Below are 26,850 nucleotides of genomic sequence, written 5' to 3'. Positions count from 1 at the left end.
GGTTTGTTGCTATTTTCTTCTGGAGGCTGCTTTAATCCCTTTGGATCTTCTCATGCATTTGAAAAATTAACTTGCTCAACTCCAAAATCCTCCTGGATACATTTTAGTTTTAAGTCTCCAGTTGTTGCAGGTTGTAATTTAGAGCCTATTTATTCACAGTTAATCCATCCTGTGCCCTTTCTTCTCAGGTTATTTACTTTACATTTACACCTCAAAAGATTCCTATGCAGGCAATGAGGAAATTATCTCCTGATTTATTGCTTCCCTAGTCTACCCCAATCCATGACCACAGAGCAGACCAGGACACAATTTGTAAGAGATTAACAGAGCTCTGCCTCAGTGGTTAGACTTATATCTCTTCTCACAGGTTACCTGCTGCGCCTAGTTTCCTGTCATCCCTGTAACTTGACTCTCAGACTGTGACAGAACCTATTGCAGTTCTCTGGTGCTGTCATTCAGCTGCCAGCTACAAACCATTTCTTTGTTTTCTTCAAAAGCTATTTATTTTACAATACTTGAATAAAAAGATGGCATTTTATACAGGTAAAATGCCCTATATAACGCAACATGTGTTATAAACAAATATGTTTTTTTTTTTTTTTTCTTAATGACAAACATTTTTGTGTCTAGATATCTGATAGATTTGGAGTCTGATATAAAAACAAGCAATTACTTTCAGCATCTTTATTAGAGTATTACAATGAGAAAATGAGAAGGAATATCTACATGCAGGGTGGTGATGTACTTATGTTTCTGCCTTAGTCTGGAAGCTGTGACTCAGTTGGGAAAGTACAATCAATCTGACCTCCCCCAAGTGCATGATGAAGTATCCTTGGGCAACACTCTGAACCTAATGTTGCCTGTATTTTGCCTGGATGTGCATAATGGGGCCTGAATTTGAGCGCAGTGGGGTCAGTGTGACTGTGAGTGCACAGTTAAAGTCGAAAATATGAGTCTTTTCCACGTTTGTTGTGTTGCAATTATCTCAATTCACACACTATACTGAGTACTCTGAATGAGACTGCATCAAAAGTGACACCAATACCTCACTGGCAGGACTTGATGTTCCCCAGAATTCACTTAACTTCTTGCTGTTCAGAGAAACATGAAAACTTTTAGCTATAATATCACAAATGGGGATGTAATAAATAATGTGGAAGCATTAACAGCATGAAATATACAACAAAACCATTCATTTCTAATTTTCCACCAGTGTTCATTAAACCTGGACGATACATTTGGCAAGAGAAATAATTTCCAGCTGACAGACTCAACATTTTAACTCTTAACTAACCAAGTTAACTTAACAATTTAAACTCCACCTGTGAGTTTTAGTTTATAATATGTTACAATAAATCACTTAGTGAATGCAAGTTCTTCTTACACTGGTTTGCTCTAATGTATTAAGAGAAGTGAAAGAAGGCATCTGTCATGCTCAGTAATTGGTTGTTTGACTCTTTATATAACAGTGATTAAAAGACTAAAGAACATCTGGACTCAGACTAATTTTCTTCATTCAAGGACTGACCACAATCTGTGCTGAACAAAAGTTCAGCTGATCATCAGTGACAAAGCTTGTTATTTACTGAATGCATAATAGAACTGAATCTTTTCAGTGGAATTGCTTGTAATGGATGTTTCGCTTTGATATATTTTGTGCATACGCAGATCCAGCCTGCATTAAAAGAGGTAAAACTTCTTTTGATGCAAAGAAAAGTATTTGAAATCTGAGACAAAGAGCTCGTCATGTCCTGTGGAATATTGTATTTACTGCAGTTAACAATATTTTTATTTGAGTGTTATGATTACATCACCCTTTGTGCTTTTTGTTCCTTCTTGTATTTCTGACCCTAAATGACTAACTTACTTATGCAATTTTATAGTTTAAGTTAGGTGTATGACTTCAGAAACTGAGACTAACTTATAACACAAATGTTTGTAGAAAACTTTTTCATTTCAGCTTTGTGGAAGACGGTCAGGCAAGCACCACAATACATTCGATTAACTTAATTTCAACCTACAGAGTCCAACCAGTTGCTTAAGAACAAAGATTAGCAACAAATCTATATGCTTTTACAGCTTGGTGGCAATTATAGAAAATATTAATAGGGTTAATTTCCTCTAATAATTTCTGAATATACATACTGGTGCAGTTTGACAGCAAACAAACCCATGGCTCTTGAAACCTAATCACAATCTAGACAAAATCCTGCCAGACTTTGTGGAGCGAAAAAAGTGGAGACAAAAATGTTGCCTGATTTATATTGTTATTATTTTACCATTTTGATAAGCTCAGGATGTTTAAAGAATTTAATTTCCATCCCTTAATGGTTAGAAATAAATAAAACACAATACCTTGCTCTTTCTTTTTTAGGCTGAGGAAGGTCTAATTATGTAGGGAGGCATCATAATCTGTACCTGTACTTCATGGAAATGATATAATTTGATATTTATAAACTGCCAACAGGTATGGCATTATATAAAACATTGTGACAGCAGCACAAAAGTTACACACACACACATATATGACATTTCCTACAGGCTGTGTGAATCACACTTCCTGATTAGCACAACATTCCTGGTTCGTGATCTGCACACAAGGACAGAAAATGGCAGCTGACCTACACTGAAAACTGAGTGAAACAACTCAACATTTTCAGTTTACCTTCAAAATGTTGCCTCCAGCTTTGAGTCTCCATGAATCACAAAACCTGTGCAATTTGTTCCTGACAAGTCCACCTGAGTATTTCTTCTGTTTTTACAATAGTAATGTTAAGACATGAGACATATAGTTTCTGCTATAGTGAAAATATAGTGAAACATCATTTTATTTCTTACTTGGAAACAAAATAGTTGATTCAAATAACAACTTTTGAGGGCGTGAAGGTATAAAGAATGACAAATATAAGCAAAGGAAACAGGGTGCACTGTTTTGGTTAATCTGTGACTATATCTTGAAGAACAGCTCAGCAAGTAGCTAACCTTCAGATAACCAACTTCAATAAGGTAATAAGGTTTATCCCAGAGAATCTGTAAAGCTACTGCACAAAACACAGGAAGAAAACTACTGAATCCTTGTAAAAGTAGGAAACGCACAAAATAAGTCAAATATCTTTTGTTAAAGCAAGACTGCAGATTCCAGGGTTCTCAGTACATAAGTACTTGATCATTCAATGCTGTGATTTATCATTTGACTACACCTGGAAGGGTAGATTTGGATGTCTACATCAGAAGGCAAACTTAAAGAAAGTAGATCAACGGAAAACCAACGCAAACTAAACTTTGTGAATCAGGTGTCAAACTCAAGACCCACTGGCCACAAGTATTTCTTTAACCTCCTAGACCTCAGAGGTCCACAAACATAAACTTCAAGACAACAATTGTGTGGTTAAATATTGTATACATCAAACTTAATATATTTTTAAATTATTGTAGGGTTAAATTATCTCTCTGTGAAAAAAAGTTAAATATTATGCATCTTAAAAAGTACAAATCCAATGCAGATTTGTATTGTAAAGTTGTAATTTAACAGTTTAATAGTTTTAGCTATACATCCTGCCACAACTGGTCCTTTGAGGACATTTATGATCTTAATGTGGCCCGAAATAAAAACATGTCTGCTGTAAATAGTAAATGACAAGCATGTAGATGCCATTTATCAACTCAGAGGACTCCAAAGTGCTTTACATTGCAATTAATAATTCACAACCACACACTGTTGTTGGTAAGACACAATTGGCACCACCAGGCTCTCTGATCACCATGAGTAGGCAAAGGAGGATGCAATGTCTAGCCCAAGGCCAAGGACGTGATGACCGATAGAGTGGGGATTGGACTGGAAACCCACCAATTATAGGACAAACACCTACACTCTGGGTTATGCCTGTATAATTGAATTTTACAAAGTCACAAAAATCGGTCTCGTTTATCAATATGTGGGAATTATGAGCCTCTCTGATGAGCTTGCTGTGTGACCAAACCCCAGATAAAGAGAAGATAATGGATGGATGGATTATCAATATCTGATTTAGACGTGGGCATATACATGGCTGTAACTTGATTTTGAGGGTTATTTCTCTGACATACATTCTTTTCCACCAAGAACAAGCCATTTGACTGTTGGGTATTACTTCTTCTGACATATACTTGTCAGAAGTATATGGAACTTTTTTGGAACTGAATACTGTGAGGAAGGAAGCGCTCAAATAATACCAATTCAAAGATGACTGGAAAATAAGTTACTGTGCCAAAGAAGGATGAAGTTCAAACCATTTCTTCCATCAGTCATAATGGGCAATGCAAGATTGTTGGCATGCAAGATTTCATCAATATTATCTACTCCACCAACAACTTTTGCTGACATTGCATTTAATACCATTAGCTCAGCAATTGCTGAGATATAGAAGAAGAAGGAGATTCAAATATATTCAAAGCAAGACCTGCTTTTGGCAAATCAGATCATAATATTGTTTTCTTTGCAGGAATATAAATTCATTGCTAAGAAGCAACCTGGAATAAAGAAAACTGTGAAAATAGGTGCAGGGAGAGGAGCCCTAGAGGGAAGTTTTGAGACTAGATTGCATCATAGGCCAGTACTCTAAACATTTGTTTTCACTCTGTACACCTCAAGACTTCCAGTACAAGACAGAGTCCTGTCATCTGCAAAAAAAAAAAAAAGTAAATAAATACATAACAATACAACAACTCAGCAGTCTTGTTTCAGAGATGGACAAGAAGCAGAATACAGAGAACCTGTGGTCCGCCAAGAGATGAGTTGAGGAAACAATTGTCTCATCTCCAATACAATTACAACAAAACAGATTATTGTAGATTTCAGGAGAAACAGCATTATGTCAAATAATATTTTAATAATGGGAGAAGCAGAGGTGTAGAAGTAGCATAAATATCTCACTGTTCACATGGACAAGAGACTGGACTAAAGTCGCAACTGTAGAAGAAGGGACAGAACAGACTGTACTGCTTGAAGAAATATTGGGTTCTTCACTGTTGTCACAAGGTCCGGTACGTATTGCACAAGTTTTTGTGGAATATGTACCGGACCACAGCAGCTGACTGCTGTGACCCCATCATCTGTTGGGGTCACAGCGTCAGAGCCAATGACCTAAAAAAAGCTTAACAAGCTGATAAAGACAACCGACGACTCTGGAGCCTCTGGAGAGATGGCTGGACAAAGTAGGAGTCTTCATAAAATGAAGAACATTACGGACAACTCTTAGCATCCTCTATATGAGACTGTCACAAAACCACGAACTGTCCATTGGCAGAGGCTTCTTCAGGCTTGCTGTAATACAGACTAATTGGTCCAACCCAGAATCATCAGCTTTTACAGCAGCTCTTTGAAGAAACCTGCTTCATGTGACTTACAACAGCATTAAGTTCCTCTTTGAGATTAATAAAGTATTCTCAATCACAGCTAGCAATTTTCTGATTGACCTGAATTGAGTGGAAACCACCATTTGCCTCTCAGATCAAAATCTAACTAAATAAAAAAAAAAAAAAAACAGTAGAGTCATGACAAGAAAAACTTAAAATATTCTGCTGCGAATAAGACATGCTAAAAATTTTTTGTTAAACAGTTATGACTTACAAAATACATATTTTTGATACTGTACAACTTTTAATAAGTATGTGTGTTTCAGAACTGTAAGAATAAGCGCTAAGCTTTTCATCAAGTACCAAACTGGTAAGCTTAGGACAAATTTTCTGCTCTGCAGAATTAAGTGCAGCTAATACAGGGTCCTGCTGTGTGCAATCCTCTCTGGGTACATGCCCTTCTAATCAAGAATAGCTCCTTCAGCTGCACCAATTTAAAAAAAAAAAAACACACATTCAAAAAGTTCAGCAACCAGCACAGACTCAAGATCCTCTTTCTCTCTCTGCGGGTAAGGTACAACTTGACAACTGCAGCTATTGATTCAGCTGCCTGCAGGCTTTTTATAGAAACCAGCACCATCATTATGACCTGCAGCCTGGCCGAGCCTGCCTCTTTGCCTGCCTCGATATATCAAGGCTAAGACATTTGGTGGAAAACGGAGAAACTTAGGGTGTAGTTGAAGCAGGGCAGCAGAAGATAATGATAGCTATTGTAAAGTTGGATAAATGAGGGGCAATTGGGAGGAAGACAGATGGATTTTTTTTTGGAAAGAGAGAGAAGTGGTAGAGGCCGAGGCAAATTTTTGTGCAATCTCCTGATTTATTTCAAACATTTTTATTTAAATGTTTAAAAAAATCTGTTTTCAATGTTACTTTAAATGGGTTTTTTGCAATATTTTGGTCACTAAACTTAGATTTTGTTGATTATGGTTGATTTGTAGAAGAAATAAAAAGGGTAAAAACAGGCAGTGAATACTTTTAATAGGTATGTATGCACATATATCACATTATCTGTATGTGTCCCAATAGCTAATGCTCCAGCCTAAATAAATTTGAGAATTTGTCAGAGAGATTGAAAATTGAAGTTCAAACATTTCCCATCTAATTTGACTAGCTAGCTATTTAACATTTTTAGTCTGTAGACATAGTTAATTTGATTTGAAAAAGTGGAAAAAGGAAACACAAACAGAACAAAAATATGTAGTGGGATCTATAATCTTTCAGATATTTTGCTCACATTGGCAAGATTGGTTATTGTACATGTCCATTTTTACTTTACCTCGTAAAAAAAGAGAAACAAAAACAAGTTCCATTGATATTCATCTTCCTGTATCTTGTGGTATCGCCTCCTTGACTAACAAGCTGTCTGTGAATAAACACCAAAGATGGTGTGCATACACTTGCTAACAGTAACACTTTCTCTGTGTTGACAGAGAATAGCATGCATTAATGAGCAGCTGACTGCAAGCAGTGTCCTCTCCCATCCGAATGACAAGAAGGTGAATTCTGAATGAAAAGAATGGTTCTCAAAATGTATCTGCTTGAGGCAAAGGCTTAATCTTTAAAGGGTTTGTGTTTTTCCTCTGCAGTTTTCATCATATTTTCTCTGGATTTTATCACTCAATAGGCACTCCACCAGGTGTTCAGAAACATCTGTCGGCTAAGCAATAAACAACTTGCACTCATAAATCTTGCATAATGAAAGTTCAGGACAAGCACTAGTAATATGTACTTTTATATTTAATCATATGAATACTTTTTCACTGAACAACAAATTGTTATTCATTTATTACCTATTTTTCTAGCTTATATCTTTATAACAACTCTGACCAAAAGGACTCAGTTTAACAGCTTTATCTTGAGATATCTCAAACAGAGCATGAAGAGGTACCAGACGTGTTTCAAAGCATGTTGATAAAATTAATAAAATAAGAGCATCCATGTGATGTAGCAGTAGGTGCAGCAGAATTAAGCCTTTTGATGGGCACATGTTATTGACAACATTTTAACACCTGTTACACAATTGTTTTGTAATGTCATCCAAACACCCTGTTATTTCAGATATCCAATTTTCCCATGGCGAAGTGAGGAACAAAGTATATGTCAGGGCCTATTAAGAATCACTTTAGGTGTCTGAGGTTGTGTTTTCCTCCAGTACTGAGAATTGGACAGAATCTACAAATTCTTTGCACTTGTCAGAGCTGTTAACTGTTCAGTTGATCTCAGAGAAAACGGCATTTTAAAAGCACTCAGTGCAGCTTTTGGCTTTGGTAATATTTGTCAGTTGATTTAAAAGAAAATCATCCACTAATCATGTTTGTCCAGTTCTTTTTTGGCATAATTATGCACAACTGCAAAGTTGTACTGACTGAAAAGTAATGACATCTTCAAAGATGTTGGATGATATTGAACTATCTGAGCACTTGTCATGTGTTTATTATGCAGTCTGTCACTTCACTGTCAGCAATGTGGTGACGGAAGAACATTTGTAGGTTTTATTTAATTTATACTGCAACCACTGGACTTTTTTCTATTTTTTTATCCTCTGTAAACCTGAGAGATAGTTGTCTGAGGAAAAACTTCTGTGCACTGCTACTGAGATAGTAGCATGTCTCAGTAGCAGCTTAATCAAGCTTGCCAAATTCAGAGTAACTTAAATTGCATTTTAACCCATTTTATCATGGTCGTTTTGAACTTCAGCAATCATCTTCTCCAAAAGTAGATGCATAAGTGCATTGAAGTACTGCATATAAGAAGCCAACCTTCTTCCAAATGTTTTCAGTGGCTCCTACAAGACCAGAGGCAAACCACCACACAGAGCATCCCATAAACTTCTTTCAACAACGTCGTCTTGCAGCTCCTACAAATGGATAGGAACTTTAACATGACTTGTGTACATAACTAATAGTACAATACTACAATAGTACAACCATTGAATACAAGTCAATGACTGGCTATCAGTTTTACACATGTACCCTTCCTAAAAAGTGAGTATTTTGTGGGTGAAAACCTCATGGTGGAAAAACAGCTATGTTGAAGAACGTAGTTTCACTGCTATGAAATTCATGTGTTGTATACACACCAAACCAAGTGAGGAAGTTTAGGTATGGACCACTAATAATATTATATTAATTCATTTTTGTTTTGTTTTGTATGACAACATATTTGACCTTCAGAAATAAAGCATGCCTTTTTTTATTTAAGATTAATTAAATAAACCTATGAGAATTGGGAAAGTCTTTCAGAAAAATTATGAAAACATAAATCATACAGTGTGTTATATGATTTAGGACTGTAACAGATCCACAATTACAGTCTTATCATACAGTGAGGTGAGATTTGAATGGAACAATGTGCCTGTCATTGTATAATGCTCCATAATGCATTTCTATTTGGTGTATTTAAGTGTTCTGTGGTGCTTCTCAAATGCATTTAAGACTCAGACGTGGGAAGAAATGGAAACATCATCAGGTAACTAAGAGGGCACAGCTGTGTTAGTTTATGGTTGTGAATTACAAATGAATACAATACACAGAAGCACCTCATAGGAAAACATGACTTAACTATTCAGGATCATGGCTTCTGAGGCCAACTGCATTTGTAGCTTGTCAAATTTGAAAACAAAGGTAATGATGTACAGTATATTTTTCCATATTTCTCCTACATGCTAGACCCTTGCCAGGTGTTAACTGTGCACATGCTCAGGAGCGACACAGTTTCACTTGGCTCACATGGCAGTGATTGCTTAAGGCAGTCACCCAAACACTGAAGTCCTCCCACTCGCACATGTTGTAAAACAACCGCGTGTAAGCAGGATGCAAAATGCTGTGTGAGCAGTCAGCACACTCAACCTCGGATATCTAAAACTGTTCTGTTTGGAGGTTGTGTGAAACTTCTACCTGCTTATATTGAAAACACAGCATACATACAACACTTAACTTAAATCTATATAACACACACATACATATAAAATACAACATATTTTATTGAATATATTTTGCTGTGTGGAAATTGGGTTGCAGACAAAACGGGTCCAGGAGGGAAAACCCGGTGATTCTTTTCTTGCATTTTCCAGCTCTTCCTGGGTTCACAGGAAGAGCTATGAACCCAGGAGCTCAAGGCTACATTGGGAAATATAAACCTCTCCAGCAATAGTTGGCTTTCCTACTTGTAGAATGTTCCCAGGACATGCCCAGGAGATATTCCCATCATATTGCCTGCTCCTCAGCTTATTCCTTTTCTTGCAGGAGCAAACGGTCAACGCCAAACCTCCCAAAAGTATTACGGAGCTTTTCTGCCTGTAACTATAGTGGACCCTGGACAATCTAGGAAGTTATTTTCAGCTACCGTTATCTGGAATCAAATGTTTGGAAGATCCATATTTCATGGACATTGGTGAGGGTTAATGGCAACCTAAGGATCTGGTGGTGGATGTCAGCAATAATAGAAACCATTAAGCTGAAACAGAAGCTTTTGGAATTTGATTGATGCTAAAGACTCCTGAGACCATAAACAGGTATTGAGTAGTCAAAAAGATTGCATTTTCTGTAGCTACAGAGGGAAAACCTAGGTTGCTGAAAGGCTATGAAGAAGGTTTTCAACTGACATTAAATAATCTCTGGGAAGTCTTGGAGAAAGAAGCCAAGCCCATTGTTTATGTAAACAATAACTAAATATATGGTAAAAGTTGTGCTTTTACTATCTCAGCCTAACCATAGTCCATTACATGGGAAAAAATGGCTCACATAATGCTATTGCATACCAGACGCAAGATTTAAAGGCTCCCTTCATTAAGTGGCACTCCAACATCACTATCCTCTGTCTCTGAAACAGGAGCATGCAGAAATTGGTAAGTGTATTATTCAAATATTGGAGAAAAATTTTATTTCTAGAAATTGTCTCATCCTACACTGTTTAAATGCTTTATCTTCACCGAGTAAATTAGTTATGAGGCTCACCAATAGATGTTGAATACTAGGAATGTTGTTCAGCTGACTTGATTGGCTAGTTGAGGGTCCATTTTATGTCCAAAGAAGGTAAAGCTCTTTCTTTACGAGTCTTTGCGTCGTGTACGTTTAAATTATCTGCGTGACCTAAAACGTGTGCAAAAGAAACATTCAAATAGGAGATGCATCAGAATGTTAATTTCTCTTAGCAGTTTCAATTTACTCCAAATTTTAGCGTAACTCGTTGTAACTGAAAGGTAAAACTGTTTTTCACAAATTTCAGCTGTATGGTTTTTCTTCTTTTCAGTTTTACTTTTTTACATCTTTTCTATTCTTCTACCAAATTTTCTACTGCTTTCCATCATCTTTTTAGTAACGGCTCTAGGATCTAAACTGTGTGGTTTGCTAATGGTGAGTCACAATGTGGGAAGATAAATCAGCCCTACTCTCCAATGTTGCCAACAACCTATCTGTCTTTGCAACCTTTTTCTCTCCTCCTCTACAACATGCAGGCGTTTTTGCGTTCACCCTTGTGTTCACACATCTCCACCTACACCAATCGCCTGCTTACAATCGAAGGCAAGCATCCTTTTATTAAAAGCCCACAACCTCTCCTTTGCTTTGTTCCCTTTCTCACTTGCAGACACATGAGTCAAGGAATGCATCCTGAGAATGCATGCAGAGTTACACATAAACACGCAGATTCAACACTGAGCTTGTAACAGTGTTTGCATGTTACATTCTCAGTAAAGCTGCAGGCGGTATTACAGAAGAGATTAGAGTGCTGTTTTACTGAGGCATGACTCATTCACCCCAAAAACTGCAAATGTTTAGAACAACTAGAAACAGGGATTCCTCGTAAACTGGAGAAAGCAGAGTAAAGTAAGGAATGCAAAGATTAAGAACTAAGACAGAAAAAAATATTACGCATCATGATTTTGGCAATGGCAACATCTTCCATGGTAATGATGATGGATGCCTCCTTAGACAGCTATCACAATGAGAGTAGCAGGTCACAAAGCTTATGATAAGTTTGACTTCTTTGTTTTTATCCTTTGAGTATCGTGGTGTATGACGATTCAATGGTTCTTGATCGTCAGAAAAAAGTCTAAAATTTGTCTCCCTTGCTTAAAAAAAATACATAAATACAGGAAAACATTGGAGGATAGACTCGTCTGCAAAAGTCTTTCAGTTTAAGCTTAAAAAACTGTGGAAACCTGGATCTTTGAAATGATGATAGCAATCTGTGTTCATAATTCAAAGGATGATCAAGGTAAGAAAAGATGTTGACTGAATAGCTAATCCCACCACATTATTACAGTAGGAAGATCCATAAAGTTTTCTACTGGGTGGCCTATTATCATTTTTGAGTTTTCAGCAGTGGCAACCTTTATTCTTGGTAGTAAAATCACTAAAATAACAAAACAACTCCTTCCGCTCTAAAGGACATCAAATGTCAAGAAAATATTTTTTTCGTCATTTTGCAAAACATTCTGATGTGCTTTTTCCAAAACAACAAATTTTCAGTCACAAAAATTATGATGATGCACCTTAATTCTTAAGATTAAGATGAGAATTAATCTTCTCATCTAGATTTGCATTATAGATGTCAATGGAATCAGTCATGCAGTAAAAATGAGCCAGTGGTTGATTGTGTCTCTCCAAATTATACGTTTAGATAAAAAACTACTATTGAAAGAGCTTGAACTTTGTGTAAAAGCTGTCACTATCAAATTACAGATGCCCTGCATAGAATTCCATTGTACACATACTAACATCATTTAAGGTAAATTATTTGATAATACAAAACCCAAATACATACCCCTTTGAAGCTAAAAATCTGTCATGCCAATTTACATTTTTTTTCCTTCAGATCATCCTCAATTTGTCGCTCCATCTTCATGGTAACTACAATAAATATATCAATATATATTTTTGTTGGAATAAAATGGCATCCCTGCATACAATGATCTTCAAAGTGATCTTATTTACATTTTAAAAAGTTTGTTATGAATTATCCCCCTCTCCCACATCACTTACATACAATCTAGCTGCACAGGTGAGGACATGTGGGTAAAGACCAGTGATCTGGTACAAGTAGGTTGTGGGTGGTATCTGTTCACATCTCATGTGGTTTTCCAGAGGCTCTGTGCTCTGGAGCTTCTGGGCAAATATATACCCACTTCAGGGATTTAATAACAGCTGCTTAATCCAATTCACAGAGAAGTAGCCACATTATACTCACTGAAGAATGAGAAAATAACCACTCTTGGTTCACTGAAAATGAATGTCAAGAACATGCCTTTAAAACCGATTTCACAGCTGTAGCTCAAGTCTGAGTAGTTTCATAACATGTTGTTAAAAATACGGACATTGAAACACTTAAACAAAACTCAGTTTATCCAAAACACAGCAGAAAGAGTTCTGGTTAAAGGAAAAGAAAGATACAATTTTTTAGCTTTCCTTCATATGTTTACTACCGATTCCTCGAGTTTCTAAAAGTAGGTAGTCTTGGATTTTGTATGATTTGACTGAATGCCGATTCTCAACAGCCGTGATGAATTAAATAACATTTCAAACCCTAGTAGTCTGACATCTCACTGAAAGCTTTTTTAAACCTTTTCGAAATAAACATCTGTCCCTGAGAGGCTTTATCCACATCTCAGATATACAAATTTCCATTGTCTCAGATAATTTTTTCAGCTATAGCCGTTTTTGTTTATCGGCGTCTTCCTTTATTTTCTTTCTGTATTTAAGAATCTGTGGCAAATCTTAAACATTTCTGTTCATAGATGCACTTCACAAATTTGATGAAAGGTTTGCTAAGTAGATTTGGTACAAGTAAAATCTACTAGAAAGGGTAGTAATATTTTTGCAACATATTGGACTATGTCCTTGCCATTGTGATAGACGCCATCCACTTGTGACATGGAGGCTGTCAGATGTATCATTTTCATTTTCTTGTATCAATCTTTTCAGCTGTAGCTCTTTAGCTTGATCTTCTGATCTGACCTATATATTTTGTTCTCATGAAAACCATTACTGCCATCCACAAAGCCACATGGGTGATTTAAGAGAAAATGTTTTCTCCTAAAACACCTGTAGACAATGTGTTCAAATCCCTTCAACAAACATGTTTGTGCTGGAGAAGGAAAGATGTACAAATGCCAAAAAAAAAAAAAAAAAAAAAGTCCTTTTGTCTCCAAAACAGATGTCTAGACAAAACGGTTGGTCTGCTCAGGGGCTGACAGCTCCAGGCCTGGGCAATGAGGTGAAGAATCAAATTAACAAGGGAAGCAGCTGGCATTGGTAAAGCCCTTTGGCAAGGGTCTGTTGTTTTGCTGATAGACAGAATGAATTAATGGGATATAATGTGTGACACTGCGTTATTTCACCTCATGACACTGATGACAGTCTCCACACGTCCTCTGTATACTATGCATAGTCTAAGGCACGCCTCTTGTTTATTTGCCATTATAGCAGTGGCAGGGAATAAAACTATGTTAGAAATAAATATAGTTGAACAAAAGAATATTTTTTTTTCTATTTGCATCCAGTGATTGACTTTTTTTCCATCTCTTCTCGTACTGAGAACCAACAATTTTTTTAGAAATTGTTATGCATCTTTGTGCAAGGAGTTTGCATGTGTCCTTTTACGGCTTTTTGCTATGTCTTGTGTTGTTTTGTGAAGTTAACTCTATGGGCTTACGGTTTTATGAAAAAGGGGTGGAGAAACATTGGGTGCTCCCCAGATCTCCTATTATTTAGCTTTAATAACACTACAATATCCAGTGAGTTTATTGCTCCCCTTTTCATTGATTAACTGGCTACTTTCATCAGTGAAAATAGTCAAAACTACTTAATTTTTATAGCAACAGGCTATTATAACAAGGGATGTCGGACACACGGTTACCGATTCAAGGACAAAATTCTAAATTTGCTGCAGATCTCAAGTTTCTAAAGCACAAACTGTACTAAAGGGGGCACGGGTTTGAGAGTAATGAGCAGAAGTCATTTTAATTTTTATCCAAATGTAAAGATGCCAGAATACTACACAATAAGGTTAAAAATTGTGACTTTTCTTTGTTAAGTTTCTGCATCTATAGAGACCCTCCTCTTTACAGTGTATAGATGATGTACAGGGGACAATTTAGATAGACTGCCAATCTATGAGGCTTGTGTGAATTAAAGGCTTACCAATCAGGCACTTTTGCAGGATTTTGCTTCAGAAATGGAAGGACTGAGATATTGTAAGGACTAGTGAGACGTAGACGGTGCGTGCAAATGTGGTTAAAATTTCAAATATTCTCGCGTTTGGATGTACCATTCACATGACAGTCTGACAAGAGCTCTGTTTTAATTTGTGGGGTTATTACTGCGATGTCTGTCTGAGACCGACCCAATTAATACCTCTTGCCAGTGAGGCAGGGGAAAGCAGATTCCAACTCAGACTGTAAAATTTGTGTCAATTTGACAAACAAAATTAATCAATACTGTGTCTTTTGTCACTCACACACCATTAAGAGTCAAAAGTATACTCAGTAATTTTTATCACAATTATAATTTCTCTATTTTTATGTTTTAATAGGATGCAGACGACTTTCCATAACTGGACATGATTGTTTATTAAAAGGAGTCTGGCACAATAATGCAGTTTATTTGCCTTGTGTATCTACGTTGCTACTGTTTGCATCTACAAACAGAACCTTCATAAACCTGTTCACACATCCTAAGATGTAAAGTCAGACAGCTAGCTGAAATGTTGTCAAGACAAAAATGTTGTCCTGTCATTGACTCAATAGCACCTTTATGATCTTAGCATTCACCCATTCAGTTGTGTGATTTTGGTAATTGCTAAAAACAATGTGAGGTTCTGCTGAAGTTTTCAGTGACCTTTCTGCCATGAAGGTACTAAAGAAAGCTTTAAATGTCACAGAAAAAAGCAAAGGTCAACAACAAACATGAACCTTTCTGCACTTATTTAACAATTTAAAGATTAATTGTCTTGGTTTCTATACTTTTAGTGCTTGTGACTGTCAAACAGTTGAGCTAAAATTTACATTTGTCTTATGTTTCAATGAATGATTGTAGAATGATCACTACATATACGAGTCTAGAATAACAATAAAAAGAGAGACAGGCCCACAGAAAGGGCAAACTCTTCAAAATGCTGCAATCAATGTAGCAACAAATACCTTGTGAAGACTTGAACAAAGACTAATAATCACACATTTATGTGAAACTTAGATTTTTTTTTTTTTTTTTTTTTATGATTGCAAAATTACAACCTGTTTAAAAAGCCTCCACTTCTACATTTTTAAAAGGGAAAAAAATTCAGCAAATTGGCTCCATGGCTAATTAACCTTTCGGTTAGTAATCAGAACCATTGGTGATTTTCAGAAGTTCACTAAGCGGCGATAATATTAGACTTCTGACTTTTTATCCTCCAACTTATCATCCCGCCAAGAGTGAAAGGAAAGTGAAAAAAATATGAAATTAATTTTATTTTTATTTAATCAGTGCATACCTGACAATAACAACATTTCAATAATCGGAAAGCAACAGCCTTTCCAGAAAGAACATTTCTGCAAGACAGTTCTGTCTTGTATCCCATTTCTGACTATTTGGATGGATCTTCAGAAAATTCTGTTACTAATGTAAAAATAGTGAATAAATTTGAGTCAAAAGCATCTAAATCTACTACAATATAAGTTTGTGAAACAATTCACACCACACAAGCGATGTCAATTGAAAAAAAAATCTGTGCATTTTTTGTTTCTGCACACTTTAGCACACAACAAATACATTTTCTTGCATGTTGTTAAGCTTGACTGACATATAACGTCATCTTGCTGCAGTAAGGAACCCATGTTTTTAACAGTTGCCATCTAATTTGAATTTTGTTGGGCATCATAGACTCTCTTCATGTGCTGAGCAATGGAACGACTATGAATTTTTAAAGGTTCTTGTCAGTTACAGCCCAAATCACTATAGATTCTGCATGACATATTCACTATGTTTCCATATTCTCATCCACTCAGCTTAGTTAACTTCATACTTTCTTGTCCCTATGTTGACTAATTTAACATAGGGACAATGTAAAACAGCATATGAAAATGTAGATTTATTTTGGTTATGGATGATTTTTAAGACTCATAGCACTAAATGTGTCAAATTAGACTTAATTATTTACAACGTGTATTTGCAAAAGTGAATACATTTTACTTTCAATCACTTGACTTGGACCAGTCAAAAACACTAATATTTCTTCTGTCTTGGAAACTTACAAATAAATGGTTGTGTATTATAATAGCATGCATTTATTAACTTTCTAATTGTGAGAGAACCACCATGTGAAAGTCTACATGGAGTGTTGTTCTGCAAGTTTTTAACAGATAGGTCTTTATGAATCAATTTAGTGCATTAATGCACTTTTCTAAGTCTTGTTTTTTTATTTATTTTATTTTATTTCTATAAAGTTAACCAACCATTATAGAAGCAATATGAGTAAATAAGGACCTAAAGAGTTAAGCTAAATTATCTTAACTACAGTAAACAAATATTACATAACTGTAATTTTGGAAAAAAAAATCCATTTTGGATTGATGTCCTGGAAATAACATTTTCATGTTTTTAAGCTGCTGAAATGTAATGATTTATCTGACAAGTTGTTAGGCTTCCTCTTCTTTGAATATTTACTTACTATTGTTCAAAATAACAGTGATACAACATATTTTTACCAGAGGTAATGGGACTACAAGCATTAAGAAGTCAAAGAGAGGCCTAGGATCTTGTTCAAATTGCCCCATTGCCTCTTTGTACCCAGCCATTACTATTTCATCCCAACCCACTTTCATTTTGTACCAGTAAATGAACCATTTCAAACTGACACTGTATATGATATTAGGAAAACATGATGCTACTATTTTTAACCATGTGTTGTCCACCTGTAGAGCAATCAGAATGGTTGCCTGATTGCCAAAAAGAAGCCCAATAGTTTTACTTTCACAAAGCATCACAGCTTTCGCTACATCGCTTCACTTCACTTATATTTTTGAAAATAAAAACTGTTATAATTTGCTTTGGGCTCATTTCTATCACACGTTACAAAAACATAGAAAAGAGAAAAATCGAAGAGATGTCGGGGACAAGAAACAGGAAAAGAGGGAAGTGAAAATTGAAGAGAAGAACCAGAGAGAATACAAATATAACACTAGGAATCTGCACTTGCAGGAATACAGAAGGAGAACACAGAATTTTGATATAATAGTGGAATATTTCTTTTAAAATATTGAATAAATAAAGAACAATGTTACTTTTGTCTTCATCACAGTGGCCCACCATTTTGCTTGAGCTTTCAAATCTCAAACACTATTATTATACGATGCGTCGAGACAAAAGTCAGTCAAGTTGCTCCAAATTGTAAAAGTCCAGTTGATAAGGTTCTGTTCTCAAGATGAGGCAGAACACTTTAGCACACATGGTCAGATAAAAGCAGAAAAAAAAAAATGGTCATGACAATGTGGAGCTTGTTGGAAGCGAAGTAAGAAGAAATGAGTGTAATAGGATTTTTGACGTTACTGTAGATCTAACATTATAATAAAAAGTTAAATTATTGATTAGTTATAATTTTTTAGGGCTTTTCTTCGAATTTTTTAAAAAATATATAAGTTTCTACAGTGGCTATATAATGTCATCACTTCCACATGTGCATGGCCATGGCAACAGTTGTGTTGCTTCTGAACACATCAGAAAATAGAAAACTGCGCAAGTGAAATACAGCCATAGCCTTTAAGTGAGCTATATCTGATTATAGCACTGGCCACCATGTACCTTATGCAGTCACATGTTGCACACACAGCAACATGTTCATCATGCTGTATATAAAACATAGCCACCGGCACAGTGACAATCTTGAACACATAATAGACTATCTGATGTGTGTGCTTGTCTATCTGGCACTACGACCCGCCCCGTCTCTCTCTGCCCCCCCCATTGTAAAGACTGTCTGATTAATAATAAACTATAACAGATGCTGTGTGTTTACTCAGAGCCACCTTGTCCCATTCCTAGCCCACGCTCCACTGGCCAAATTAAGTTTCATCCTCAAAACCAGAGCTCAAGTCCCTTTTCACTCAGTGATGGTGCCTGCTTAACTTATCTTGATTACTTAGCACTGTCAACAAAATTTCCACAAAGTCTCTGCAGAGCCCGTGGTTGATGGAAGGGCATGTGAAACAGGTTTCACTCAAATTTGTCCTGAGTTATCAACTTCAAAAGACCAATTTAAACTAACTTGTTTATTTTCTTAACGCACACCACAGCATAAGTTAAGTTTTACTAAAGGAAAACAAAATTCCCTGCTATACATGTCCTCTTGAGTCTTGTCAACACATTTGCAATAAGCAGGAAGAATAGGGAAACAATGCAATTAGCAATAAAATATTGGAGCCTTCAGAACATACCATCAGTGCAGTGTGAAACTGATTTTCAATTTGGTCTCTGATTCCTGAGTTTTGTGTCACATTAAAGCAAAACTAAAATAAAAATACATTATTCTGTAAAACTGAAGAAATCTTAAGTAGCATAATGAGGAAACAATAACATTTGTGACAGTTGATCCACAATAATCCTGAATTGCTGCCCAACACATGTGGCACTTCAGACTGAATCTGGCCTGGAGAGTTGGTCATAAAGTGTCACACAGCTTAATATTATCTGACCTCTGTGTCATGAGATCATTTTTTTTCCCCCATTCACTGTCTTCTTCCTCTCCTCTACCATTTTTTCCAATCCTCATATCAAACTCACTTTTCTTTGCCCAGTCTGATCTTTTTTGTTTTCTCCTTTCCTGGTCTTATTGACTGTTATGAGAACTGACGGCCTATCAGGCTCTGGCAATTCTATTACCAGAAGCCTTTTGAAAGTGAATTTATTTTCACAGCTTTGACACACAAACTCTTCACAGGTGGGAGGCAAACATGTGTGCTCTCAGACCTGTAATATATTTATGTGAAAGCAGATACACAGACATGGACTCATGTAGACAGCCAAAGATTGCACACTCAGCAAGCCAGTTTACACTGAGAAGTAAAGAAGGAAACATGCAATTGCACACTCCTGCCAAGCTCTTTCTGTATTCTGTTTGTACTCAATAAACTACACCTCAGCATATGTTGGTAGTCGCGCCCCAGGCAGAGGGAGGAGTGTCTTAGGGACGCCACTGCAGAGAGCCTAGTTGCCAACCCACTGCGCCAACCCTGATGACATTGTTGCTATGCACTATTCACAAGAGCAAGGCCGGTCATACTGTGAGTGACTCAGCTATTCAAGTTAAATATGTCACAGAAATGTGGTAAGCATGGGTCATACAAACTGAAGTTATTTCAGTAGAATGTGGTAAATGGTTGGGTACAGAAGACAATTTGTCACTGAGGAAATTGAAGTAGATAACATGGATAATAGACACCACCTTTCTTTAGAAATCCTAAATTTACAACAGAAATAGACCCCTAAATTAGACCCATCCTCAAACGTGGTCTTAATAAATGTGCCTTTGTCTTACAAAATTGCACACAGCTGGGGCACAAACATGTTAGACAAACAGACAAAGACTCATTTTACTTTGTGACAACCATACAAGCTTACCAGGTCTTTTATTTGGGAGTTTAATTAATCTTAGGGGTAAAGAGAAACCAAAATTCCACAAACACCTTTTTGGGACATGCTGGGGAGATTACGTTTCTCAGTCACTCACTCAGTAGAAGATAATGGATAGAAGGATCTTCTTAAAAGTTTGGGTATCTGAAAAGGTCTGCAGCCACTAGCTAGTATGCAACCACCTTGAAAGTGAGCTGGTTGCCCCAAAGCAATACCTCAACAGGTGAAATATCTAAATTTTATGTGAGGAGTTTTTTCTTTCTAGTGGTTTAAAAGAAAAAACTGTTTAGGCTGTAATTACCTATTTGAAGGTACAGTTTTGAAAAGCAGACAGTCATTTTGCGTTATCCTACTAAAGCAGTTTATGTTGCTTATGGCCTTTGTAGAAGTCAGTGTTTTGCAATAAGTTCAAAGTTGATGCCACATTCATCACTGAGGGTTACTTCGAAGATGGTTATGTTATAGATTTTCAGAATTGCAGCATTTTTGTCGTCGTTTTAGGATTATTTCCCTTTGTAAACTAAAAGTTATTCTCGTTTCCTACATTCCTGGCAGCACCATATTTAACTGCAGGATCAAATGTCTTTCCCTTCTTACGACTGGACATCGTTTCCAAATCAATCAATCTTCCTTTCATCAGATCAGAGGGTTTTTCCTTCAGCTGGTGTGACTCATTCTGGTTACTTTAAAGCAATACCTCAGCAGGATATCATATGGCTTTTACTGAGAAGAAGCTTCTCAGACCTGTACTATATTCTAGTCTAGCCACTTGTCTACAAAGGCCTTATTGGTGCCTCCAGGCACTTAAATCTATAGAGTATATGATTTAAGCTAACCCCTAAAGAAACCACTAAACACAGTTGCCAACAGTCAATAAATATTGGCATCTCTGTTCTTTACATTTGAGCTTTGAAATCAAAAAAGATTTAATGTAAAAGTCAAATAAAGCTAAAGGTAAAATTCATTTAAAAAGATTGAGGAACATTGCAGAAAAGGACAGCAGACTTTCAAATGCCTTGAAGGAGAAATGCACTGAGAAATACTACAAAGGACAGAAGAAGGGTGAATTGGATAAATGCAGGAAGAAAAAAGGTCCTCCAGACAGCCAGCATTATGGGGTGAGGCTGAGAAAAAGTAAAAAAAAAAAAAAAAAGAAAAGAGAAGTGTGTGTATGGGTCTGAACTATGGAGAGAGAGAGAGAGACAGAGTCAGTGACAACCACATGGGAGTTGGGGAGGGTGTGTGCAGCATGTCAATACAAATGCTAAATCACTCAAGGGCTTTCATCCAACTGAGATTTCAGCCTTGCTTCAAAGTCAGGTGTAATGCAGAGAAAACGGATGGGTTGAGGTAAAGAGGAATTTAACAGATGTTTGCATTTCATTGCATAACAATGAATATATCAGTGTAATCCACCAAATCACCTTATGATTCAGCTCGTTCCGACTAATTACTTCAGAAATATACAGCAACACCTCCCTCTGTTGCTGCCTTTATTCCGTTTCTCTCTGCACAGACAGATCGGCACTCAATCTACTTGTGTATAACCACATGCGAAAGCCTCGACTATGTCTTGCCACCTTCGGCACAGCCTCCCTGAAGAGATACTTGGAAGCCTCGGTATTTATGAGGATGTAATATCCTACCTGGGCTGCACTCGCAAATCCTCTCCCATCCCTGTAACTGGGTGGCCCAGGGGATGGATGGGCTGTTGGATGGACGGTTCTGAGACTGCAACACGACAACTGAGCAACATGATATGACAGGACAGAGAAAGGGGAGAGGAGGAAGGGAAAGCCTGAAGAGTTGAGACCCCTGCTTCAAAATACGATCTCTGTGGGAAGATAAACTGCAAAGTTTTAAGTGGATATCCATTTGGAAATATTTCATAAGTAGGCATGTTATTTTTGACATTGTTTCAGTTACATCTACTTATGTTTTTACTCCTCTCAGCAGAAGTCAGTAAGTCTTCACTGTGATTGAGAGATGCAATAGTGTGGGCCACATTCTTGAATTACAGAATGATGCAGTGTTTTCATTATACTTTTAACAAAACTCTAGAAACCCATAAATGAAAGACGACATAAATTCAAGGATACATTCGTACACCACCTGATCTTGAACCAATGGCCAGGATCTTCTGCACGGGGTCAAAGGCCAAAGATGTGGGTTGGTACGGGAATCCATGCCGAACCGTCTGCAAGAAAAACAGTAATGTAAAATATCAAGACAAATGACATGTTTTACTTTCATATTTACTAAATCAAAAGTTATTTTGCAAAGAAAATATTCTTGTTTGCAGCTAAAAACTGCAAGGAAAATACTAAAGTTTAAGACTTTATGTCTTTCTTTATTGCTCCAGCAGGGACTACGTCAACACCTGAGAGAAGAATCCCACAAGATGTAGCACATAACTTTAACTTCATATTGTCGAGAACAATTGATAGTAGCAGACATAAAAAAAAAGAAATGTTCGACCTGTGAAATTTTGCTTTGTTATTATTGCACCTGGCTGCTACTTTAGTAACATTTATTGAAAACCTGCAACTTGCAGTCGAGAAAAAGCATTTATCTGAGAATTGACTGTCTTTGATTTATCTGAGATCAGGTCGCAGCAATAATAAGTACATGAGGGAAAACCCAAAAATCTTTTATACGTATAGTTCCTGAAACAAGTGTTTTGATTTAGCACATGACCATCCAGTGCAACTTGAATTAAAGCACCAGGAGAGATCCTGATCATATGCCCTGAACTGCCTCTACGCTCTTTATGTGGAGAAGCCCCAGCTCTGCTTTGAGATAGACACACTCTTTCCTAAGACTGAACCCAGTTCTCATGCAGTGGATGAGATTAAACTACATTGGTGTAGTTTAATCCACACTGGAGTATAGACAGAAAGGAACATTTAGAGCTTGTTTTTTTTAGCTCAGGTGTTTCTTTACCACAATGACTCACAGCAGGATTCACATCACTGTCAAAATTGCCCAAATACGTCTGTCCTCGACTGACGTCTTCCTACTATTATTCAGACTTACATTTCACAGTTCACCTTTTTCTAATCAACAACAAAATTACTTTATACTCAGCTCCAGAACCACTTCAGTGCACCTACCGTCATTTTGAACTCCAGTAAGTTAATACAGAATCTAAGTTAATACAGAATCTATATCATTGTACTGAGATGCAAGGGAATATTTTCTTGAGAACTTATTGTTAAATAGTACCTTCTGTTCATAATGCAGCTGGATTCTGATATGAAGTTAATTGAATTCGCTTCAGCTGTCTCATTCCAGAGGCTGACAAGGCAAAACAAGGCTGCCTCTCAAGGCCCACTTTGAAAGGCCCTGAATGCTCTGCAGCTGTCTGCCATTAGTCATGTTAAATATCCCAGCGGACTGTCACTTGCAATAAACCTGTTCTGAGGGGATGTACATGAGAAACACGGACATGATGGCTGCTGAATAAAAGCCCATAAAGCAGTATGAGGGAATGTCCTAATAAGATGCTATATAAAAAAAACATCCTATGCAGAGCTGCTAAATCAATTATGTGACACAAACAACCCACTGAAGGAGTAACCAGTCTTCCTTATGCAAACAAACTCAATTAAAAAAGGTAATGCAATGAATAATTTTGATATTTTAATTGGACTCTGTGGTAAACACCACTACACAGGGACATATAATACCAGGGTAATATGGCAGTGCCCATTTTTCTGTCTTCTCGTTGCTTTCTGTTTGTAAACTCACCCTGTGCTCAGAAATTCAGTCTCTCACTGACCATTTAAGACTTCATTGTCTGTATGTCTGAAATTGCACATTTGTCGCCATTTAAGACTTCACTGTTATTCTTGAACAATGCGATGTCTGTTTGATCCAAAGTGCTGCACAGGACATCTGACAGTGAGAGCTCTTAGCATAATTAGGGGGAGGAAAAATGGATCCTAGACAACCATATCAAATATAACACTACAGTGCTCACCAGTGGTACACCTTGCTAGGCCCCTTGTTTGCTTTCATAACTGCCTTAATACTTCAGAGCATAGATTCAGCAAGGTGTCAGAAACACTTTGACAAGATTTTGGGTTCGCAAATCCCAATCGAGACCTATTGGATTGAGATCAGGTGACTGATCTGATTCTGATGGTCAGCTTAATCTTCAGCTAAAGTCCATAAGACGGCAAAATGCTTAAATGTGATGCTTTGTTGCCATTTGTGTTAATAAGAATTTGATAAGGCGTAGACAATAATGTGGCTAGTGAGTTTGTTACACTGAGAAACATTTCAACTTATCCACTCGGATGAAGTGAAGTATCTTAAGAACGTAATTCTATGAAACTAAATTATGGTAGTCATCTCATACCCATCGTGGACTGTTATCAAGCAATGCTCACACACTGAAACATTTGGGATCAGAAAAACATAAAGGTCACTTAGTGACATCTTCTCTTTTAAATCATTCAATTTGATTCTTCACTGTATAGTCCCTTCCCTCAGTACTACATCCTGTAAACGAGGTAGAAGTGTGTGATTCATCTTTGTTATAGATCTGTGTCTCTCCTTGCCAGCTACCATTTATTCACCCATTCACCACCTCAGTCCCTCCATCTCTGGTGTGTCCTCACTATGAATCCCACTCCATCTTCAGGAGTCATGAGCAAGAAGCTCTGACTCCCTTGGCACTCAGAGCTGCTCTCAGTCGCTTCTTGCACTCTTGTGAGTCTCATTAAGCTTTTCTTGTGTAGGCGTGTGAATGCAGCTCCACTGTCCAGACAGGGGCACATAAAGCATGTCCTTACATGCCTCACTGCTTTTCACTGGCCAGGGTCAATAATGGAAACAGTTTCTGTCATAAGTTCCACATTCAGTGAGTAGAGTACCAAATATTTATAGTAATGAATTCAAGCAGAGCTCATGTAATGGATCATTTTCATGATTCATTACATGAATCATTCATTTCAAATTCCTAAGCATTTGCACAAACAGGGCACCATAGCATACACAAGTTACTTTTATAATGCTGGTTGTTGTTAAATTGGTTTAGTAGAAACCAGAATGTGCAAATGCAGTATAATTAATAATCTACAATAAGAAAAAGACGGAATAAAATGTTTCTTTTGACTCGATGTGACATTTCAGTTTGAGTTCTGCAGCATGAGAAACTCCCCTGCTTTTTTTTATGACTTATAAAAAAAAACTATATTCACAAGGAACAAAATGTTCCCAAATACCTCTAATAACCCCTGGGCCAAGAGAGATGGAGGGTTCATGGATCAAACTGTACGAGGAGCGAGGAGCTCGTGCCACAGCGTTATTTGGTTTGCACGTAATATCTCATCATCCGAAATACGATCAATCATTCAAAAATGCTGCAAGAATAGAGCATGAACAGAATATCAGTAAGAATGAAAAAAAAAATTCTTTGTTCCCTCAAAACAGAGTTGATGACTGAGCATCAAAAAATAAATGAAATGAGAAGTTCTTAACTCTGGAGGTTAGACTACTGCTTCAACATTCTGAGGCTAAATAAAATAAAGAAAAGATTGAAAACTTTTACTTGCTGCAGTTAATTTGATTATTTGTCTTTTGTAGCATTTCATCCATTCACAATTTTGATCTAGAAGAGCAGTAATATCGAAGGGACATCATGCCGACAGGGAGCCATGTTTTGCTAGAGTCTGAAAAGATAACATTTATACTAACAACAAAAAATGCAATATGACAAAAATGGAATCCAAACACATTGCTAAGCCAATGATCACATTTACTAGGCAGAAGTTTGGTTGTTAGAAATAAATCTGACACAATGCAAAAATCAAATATATATAAACCAGTGAAAGAAACCAATGTGTATTTACAAAACATGCTTATCATTAACAGTTCTGGAAACTTATGATAGCAAACATCTGACGACTGATTTTAATCAACAAGTTTGAACGGCTAGTAAAATGTTAAACTAATCATCATCATTAAAATCCCAAGCCAATTTGGGATAACTCTGTAAGCATCCAGCCTTCCCAAGCACCCAATCACCAGCACAAAACATATTTGTTTGACCACCTTGATTATACAGAGTCTGATGTTGTTGCTCTCATTAATGCTGGAGAGGCATGCATTTGTAAACCTGCTGTAAAATCACAGCAGGTTTTACAGCAGTGCGAGAATCAAGACAGATGCAGTCTCATTCCCACTTCACTGCACATGTATGTGCACAGGGTTTGCACATGCAGAGATACCAAAAAAAAACATAACCCCTTCCGTTTACAATGGCTTTTTCTTAATGTGATTTCTGGCATAGCTTTTTGCAAGTTATAACTTTTGCTTAGATAAACAGTATTTCTGAAAAATAGACTCATTTAAAAATCGCTCTCTATTCACAGCCTTTCTTCGCTTGTGTTTGGGGCCAATACAAATTTTTACATAACTAGTTTCTGTCTGAAATTATTTTGGTTCAAAACTGTGGGTATTTTAAAAGTAGAAATGATTATATTTTTAGAATGTTGAATCTGTCCGTGTAGAAAGCATCACTATATCACTGACCAGTAGGAATATGATGCAAAATGTACCAAACTGTCAGACAAAAGCAGTCACATGTTGAATGTGTCAGCCTCAGGTGATCAGTGCTCTGATTCAGAAGGGTGCACACACATGTGCTTTCATATCCAGGGGGAAAAAATGAGACAAAGCCTCCACACCAAACCACTAAAGGAATGGCTGTCAAAGCTTTAAAATTCACCTGTTTGCTCAAAATCAGCATTTTGTAATTGTTACAGGCTTTGAATCACACAGCCATAGCAGTGGGTAGCATAAAAAATGTAGCAGGCCTATGGGTTAGCGTAATGCTCATTAA

General features: G+C 36.8%; 1 protein-coding gene across 13 annotated transcripts in view; it reads right to left on the bottom strand.

The window, feature by feature from the left end:
• Window positions 1-26,850, bottom strand: part of stxbp5l (syntaxin binding protein 5L) — a 132,136-nt gene that overhangs the window by 83,932 nt on the left and 21,354 nt on the right. For 12 of the 13 annotated variants that reach the window (XM_055031926.1, XM_055031930.1, XM_055031928.1 and 9 more), the window contains exon 2: window positions 22,100-22,197. In XM_055031926.1, the coding sequence (XP_054887901.1) occupies window positions 22,100-22,197 (98 nt within the window). Of the gene's footprint in view, window positions 1-21,646; window positions 22,071-22,099; window positions 22,198-26,850 lie in introns of those variants that run through there. The other variant, XM_055031927.1, reaches the window with a different exon arrangement.

This window comes from Poeciliopsis prolifica, unplaced genomic scaffold, assembly GCF_027474105.1.
Source record: "Poeciliopsis prolifica strain line A6 unplaced genomic scaffold, Auburn_PproV2 SCAFFOLD007, whole genome shotgun sequence".
Lineage (NCBI taxonomy): Eukaryota > Metazoa > Chordata > Actinopteri > Cyprinodontiformes > Poeciliidae > Poeciliopsis > Poeciliopsis prolifica.
The sequence above is the reverse complement of the archived record's forward strand: the minus strand, read 5'-3'. Positions and strand labels throughout refer to the sequence as shown.